The 6,000-nt window shown below is 35.9% G+C and overlaps 1 protein-coding gene across 1 annotated transcript in view; it reads right to left on the bottom strand.

The window, feature by feature from the left end:
- Window positions 1-330: 330 nt before the first annotated feature.
- Window positions 331-6,000, bottom strand: part of CNBD1 (cyclic nucleotide binding domain containing 1) — a 261,946-nt gene continuing 256,276 nt past the window's right edge. Inside the window, exons 11-13 of the mRNA XM_066266437.1 lie at window positions 1,432-1,541; window positions 785-935; window positions 331-341 (exon numbers count right to left, since the gene is read on the bottom strand). Coding sequence (XP_066122534.1) covers window positions 331-341; window positions 785-935; window positions 1,432-1,541 — 272 coding nt within the window. The remainder of the gene's footprint in view (window positions 342-784; window positions 936-1,431; window positions 1,542-6,000) is intronic.

Below are 6,000 nucleotides of genomic sequence, written 5' to 3'. Positions count from 1 at the left end.
TCCCCCCACACACAAAATACCTGAAATTCAGGATAAGGAAATTCAGTCAAGTCATACATGATAATCCTGAATATATATATTTCTAATTGCATGTATTCAAAGCAAATATCTCACCCATGTTAATTTATATTAGTTTTTCCTCTTTTATTTGTCCCTTACTCAATGTTTGACATTTTCAGTTTTATTGCACATAAAATTGTTTCTTCTTTATTAATCTATTATGTTTTGACTTATTAACCCCTATTCATTTATCCATTATACTGAAGTGTATATCTCATTTCAGTGTTTATAACATTTGAGGACCAAACACGCATCATTGTTCTTTTAATATTAGCCGAATTCTAAAATTTCAGATAAAGCATTAAATAGAAGGCTTTAATCATAGACTTTCATATACACTTGATCTAGACTGCACATTGGAGGATAGTATTTATACATATTTGACCTGAACCGGAGCACAGAAGCAATCATTTTAGAGATAAAAAACAAAGGTATTCCAGAAAAAGAGAGAATGTTGCTATGAAGAGTCACTTGGAAGAGATATTTCAGTAATTTGAAACAGTCTTTTGAAATATTTCTAATATATTCTAAAGTAGCACAATTAAATCAGATAGAATATGAAGTTACAAAGAGGCTATCTATAGACATGTCATCTCTGTAAATAACATACATGCACCTACACTTACTCAAGTGTCCCAATGTGTCTGTGACATATGCCCCCTCTTGTCAAAATTCAACAGATAAAATGGTATACCAGTTAAAATAAAAGCATGTCTGTATTTACCAAATATGTCCTTATCTTCAATGATGGCCATCTCAACCTGCTCTCCGGTGATCACTGTGCACGTGAAAGGAACCTGAAGAAGAACGCTAATTTCGCCAAAAGACTCTTGCTTCTTTAGTTGACCCATATAAACAAGTCTTTTAATTTTTTTCTGTTAAGAGATACAGATAAGTGATGTTGAATTAAACCACTCTTATATCACATAAATATTCATGTAGATCTTTGTGTAGGCATGTAATTTCATTTTCTTGAGTAAATATCTAGAATGAAATTTCTGGGTCATGTGTTAAGTGTGTTTTAGCCTATCTGATATGCTTACAGTGATACCTTGTGATTTTAATTGGCATTTCTCTGATAAATAACAACATTAAGCATCTTTTCACGGGCTTATCGGTCATTAAGCACATTAGTCATTGGTATATTGGTCACAACTCAATATATCTTGCAATGTATTTTACATTCTGGTATCTGAGAGCTCAGTGAGAAGAAAAAAAAACAACCAACAATAAATAGTTAAAAAATTGAAAAGAAATTTCACAAAAGAAAACAAACAAATAAATGTCCAATAAGCACATGGAAGGATGTTCACCATGCTCTATTCATCAGATTGTTAATGGATTAAGAGAATACATAAATTTAAAACTTACCACTTTTTTTGACTGTACTTTCATGAGCCCTACAATGTTTCTATAAATGTTACAATGTCCAGAATTAATATAAGCCACGAAAGAAATTATATTTCCACTTTCCACCATCACTGAAAACAAAAGACATAATTCATGATTTCATACATTGTCTCTATAAGAAATTATTTGAGCTATTATGACAATAAAAGTGACATTTAATCAATAACTGTAAATGGTAAATTTCTTAATGGATGCCAGTTTATAGGCAGTACTTGATGTATGAGAGAAGTCTAGATCTCATGTCTGTGTAAAAGTAAATATTGATGAGACGTTCACAGTAGAGGCAGTGGTGTGCAGTAAACTGATGAAAAAGAGGCAGACATGTGTTGGGCAAACCCCAATTTATGACATTTGTAGATCTTCACAGTGTAAATATTTCTACCATTGGTAATTTCAAACTGTCCATGGTTTACTGACTGGCTCACAAAATCCTCACATATTTAACAGTCCCTAGAGCCTGAGCTCAGGTCCACCCTAGCTCTCTGCTAACCCAAGCAGGGTTTAAAGCAAGGTCGTTGAGGCCACACTGGACTGGTTTCCAACCCTGCTCTCCCACTTCCTATGTGACCCTAGATGTATTATATCAATTCTCTGAGCTTCTGGCTTTTCACCTTGAATATGGTAAAGTTAGGCATACCATTCTATACTCAACGTGAGATAATTAAGTGCATATAAAGTACTTGGCATCATGCTGTTAATATCATTATCTTTTGTTCAACTTTGTAAATCACCCTAAGACCAAGATATACTTGAAGGTGAATGGACAATACCTGTATAACTACCAATATACATATTAAATAGCAATTAAAATAAAAAATCCTGATCTGCATAACATTTTAAGTTATCAACATAATTTAATTTAAATAAAATCAGCTAGACATATTAAGTCAAAATTTCTATTTCAAATTGACTTTGTATTTTGTTCATTTTGAAGAATATTTTTTCTAAACACCTTAAACATAATAGCAATAACAAATATAAAGACACATACATTTCTTTCCCATGAAAGAAATTTTTTTTTTTTCTGAAGTTAGAAGCAGGGAGGTAGTCAGACAGATTCCTGCATGCTCCTGACCAGGATCCACCTGGCAAGCCTGCTAGAGGGTGATGTTCTGCCCATTGGGGGCATTGCTCCGGTTGCAACTGGAGCCATTCTAGCGCCAGAGGCAGAGGCCATGGAGCCATCCCCATTGCCCAGGCCAAGTTTCCAGTGGAACCTTGGCTGTGGGAGGGGAAGAGAGAAATGGAGAGGGGGGAGGGTGGAGAACCAGATGGGCACTTCTATGTGCCCCGACCAGGAATCAAACCTAGGACTTCCACACGCCAGGCCAATGCTCTACCACTGAGCCAACTAGCCAGGGCCTCCCATGACTTTTTAAGTAGAGGATTAAAACATAAAATTTTTGAATATTCAAAAGTATTTATTTCATATTATATAAAAGTATATATCAACATGAGAAAAATTATCGATGTTATTAAAATAATAAGCTAAGAGAATAGCATAGCTCTTTAAAATTATAAAGAACAAGGTAAATATTGGTAACATAATTTACCATAAGCAAAAAAGAAAAAATAAATAAATATTAAATAAATAAATAAAATACCAGCAAACACTGGAAAAATACTTTAAGATAAATCAAGTAGCATCTCAGTGGTTTGAAGGACATGTTCATGAGACTGCTATTTCCCTTTCCTCATATACAGTTCAGAGCTCCAAGTTTATAATACAAAAATCAAAAGGGTTATTCTACTGTAAGCAATTATGTATTTTGCTTAAATACGTTGTTATGGTAACACTTATATTGTCTTATACTATGTTTCTTAAAACCAAACAACATTGCAAAGTTATCTTAAGTTATCAAACACACTATGTCTGCAGATATGTGTGTAAACTGCACAGACGAGGAAAATTTTCCCATAGATCAACTTGTCAAAGTGAAGAGTGCTGCTCTATCAAAAGGTGAAGTGATCATAGGGACCACTTTCCTTCTTTCTGCCAATCAACAGGACGTCACGGAAGGCATGGGGCATACTGGCCGCGTTTCAGGTGAGGAAAGGACACACTAGACAGACACTAAAGAATCCTTTTCTTCTTACACTGCACTGCTCTGAGTCTTTTCTTGAAATCCAAACCCTTCATAGGCCCCAAGGAAGCACCATAATCTCAAGAAGAGCAAGGACTGTGTGTTCAAGGTCAGGCTACAAGGGCAAAGCCAAACCACCCCAGCCAAGCCTACAAGGAGGCCATCTCATTCTACAAGGGATTCTCCCAGATCTTTCTATCACCACCACAAACGTCTGTCTTAATGAGGACAGTTCTGCAGAACTCAGAGTTTAGGGACATTACCAAAAATGTGTATCACCACAGTTTAATGCAGGATTCTAAATATTACTGTTGACTCGAAAAAAGTCATACCTATGACCTGTGACAGACCTAACAACCCCTCAATGTGCTTCTTAATTTTACTGATTCAGCCCCTGTTCATGTTTCCTGTCCCCAACAACTTCCCCCAGAGATGGCATTTCTTCACCCTTTATTTCAGGTGACATAAAAAATGGCAGACAACATAGAAAGACCCAAAGGATTATAACACAACGTTAACTGAAAAGATTTAGTCATGGACTACACAGATGAAATTTTATTCATTATTATTTAAAGGCCGTATTCATTACTGTTCAGGAAATAAAGTTGATTCATATTTGAAAATTAGGCTTCAGAGAGCCCCATCGAAACTCAGACCCATACACTAAAAAATTGTGAGAAGAAACAACTTGATTTTATCCTAAAGGTAAATAGTAGGAAGAAGGAAACAAGGATTCTCAGGAATATCAAGAGTTGCTCTTTTTTTTCTGTAAGTTTTAAAAAATCCCATCAAAATGCAGACCCAGCCTGACCAGGCAGTGGTTCAGTGGATAGAGCATCGGACAGGGATGCGGAAGACACAGGTTCGAGACCCCAAGGTTGCCAACTTGAGTGCGGGCTCACCACCTTGGACCCAAGGTCGCTGGCTCAAGCAAGGGGTTACTCGGTCTGCTGAAGGCCCATGGTTAAGACACATATGAGAAAGCAATCAATGAACAACTAAGGTGTCGCAACAAAAAACTAATGATTGATGCTTCTCATCTCTCTGTTCCTGTTTGTCTGTCCTTATGTATCCCTCTCTCTGACTCTCTCTGTCTCTGTAAAAAAAAACCAAAAAAAACCCCATAAACCGCAGACCCATATCCTAAAACCTAAGAGCTTAGACCCTTTTGAGAAGAACAAAACTGACTTTGCCCAAAGGTAAATAATAATAAGAAGAAAAAAACAAGGATTCACAGAAACTGATTATCATTTGTTCATTATATGGCAAGAATCAGTCACAAGTCTAATAAAACTATTTTATTCCAATTTTCAATTCCATTAGAAGTCATGATGAGTAGGATAATTCCATCCTGGGTATTAGCATCCACACTGGGACAATACAGATCCCAGTTTCAATGGAAACGAGCAATTAGAAAGACAGTTAAAGGACATTTTTTTAATTAAGAGGAAATCCAGACCATTAGTCTAAAAGAGCAAATCACAGTTTGGGAGCAGAAGTGTATCTAGACCAGTAAGATGGATGCAGCTTCAAGCAGGACATGAGCTAGTTGAATGAGCACCAGTTCTCCACGTAAAAAAAAACAAAAACAAAAAAAAACACGACCTCTAGAAAAAGAATGGTGACAAGAAGAGGACCGGGGAATGCTACTTTATTTCCTATTTGAGAAAGTTTTGCTGAATTGTTTTCTTTATGGATGGATTTAGTTTGCTTATATAATGTTGTTAAGAAAGATCTTGATTAAAAAGAAGTTTGCATTGACCATTTCTGTAAGGGTCTGTACTAAATAAATTTTAATCGGTATTAAACAGTACTTCTTTGTTATTAAAAAATATGTAGTGATCTGCAGATCAATAGGTTTATGGCTAAGTAGAGACAAATCTTAAATAGAAATGCATATGAAAGAAATTGATCATTGATTAATGACCTAATTTTTTATTCATGGCACATTAAAATAGGTCTTTCTTGCAATGAATTCTATATGTAAAATCCTCATGGATATTAAGCAATTGTCACTTTGCCTAAGACATAAAAAAAATAGACATTTCTCTAATCTCAAAAATTTTTGATTTGGAAAAAACAGTGATACACAAATCAGTGATTAACAAAAGAAATCCAGAAAAAGAAAGAATGGAAGAAATTTTAAATTGTAAACATGTCTCAGAAACTACTCCAAGTAAAGAATTTACCAAAGTAATACATTTGTAGAATGATGTCATGGGAGATAAGAGTGTGTGACTCACTGAACAGCAAGACGATGCAGAAAGGTTGGACCTGGTGTTGAAGCCCCTCGTTCTCCTCTCTCCTCCCCTCTCAGCCCACACTCCCCCCACCCCCTCAGTGTCTAAGCTAGACAAATGATAGAACTCAGAACCGTTCCCAGGTCAGGGCAGAGGGAGTGGTCACCCAGCCTGGATACCCAGCACCAGGTCCAAGAACACCACAC

This window comes from Saccopteryx bilineata, chromosome 3 (genome assembly GCF_036850765.1).
Source record: "Saccopteryx bilineata isolate mSacBil1 chromosome 3, mSacBil1_pri_phased_curated, whole genome shotgun sequence".
Classification (NCBI taxonomy): Eukaryota; Metazoa; Chordata; class Mammalia; order Chiroptera; family Emballonuridae; genus Saccopteryx; species Saccopteryx bilineata.
This window is presented reverse-complemented; position numbering and strand designations above follow the sequence as displayed.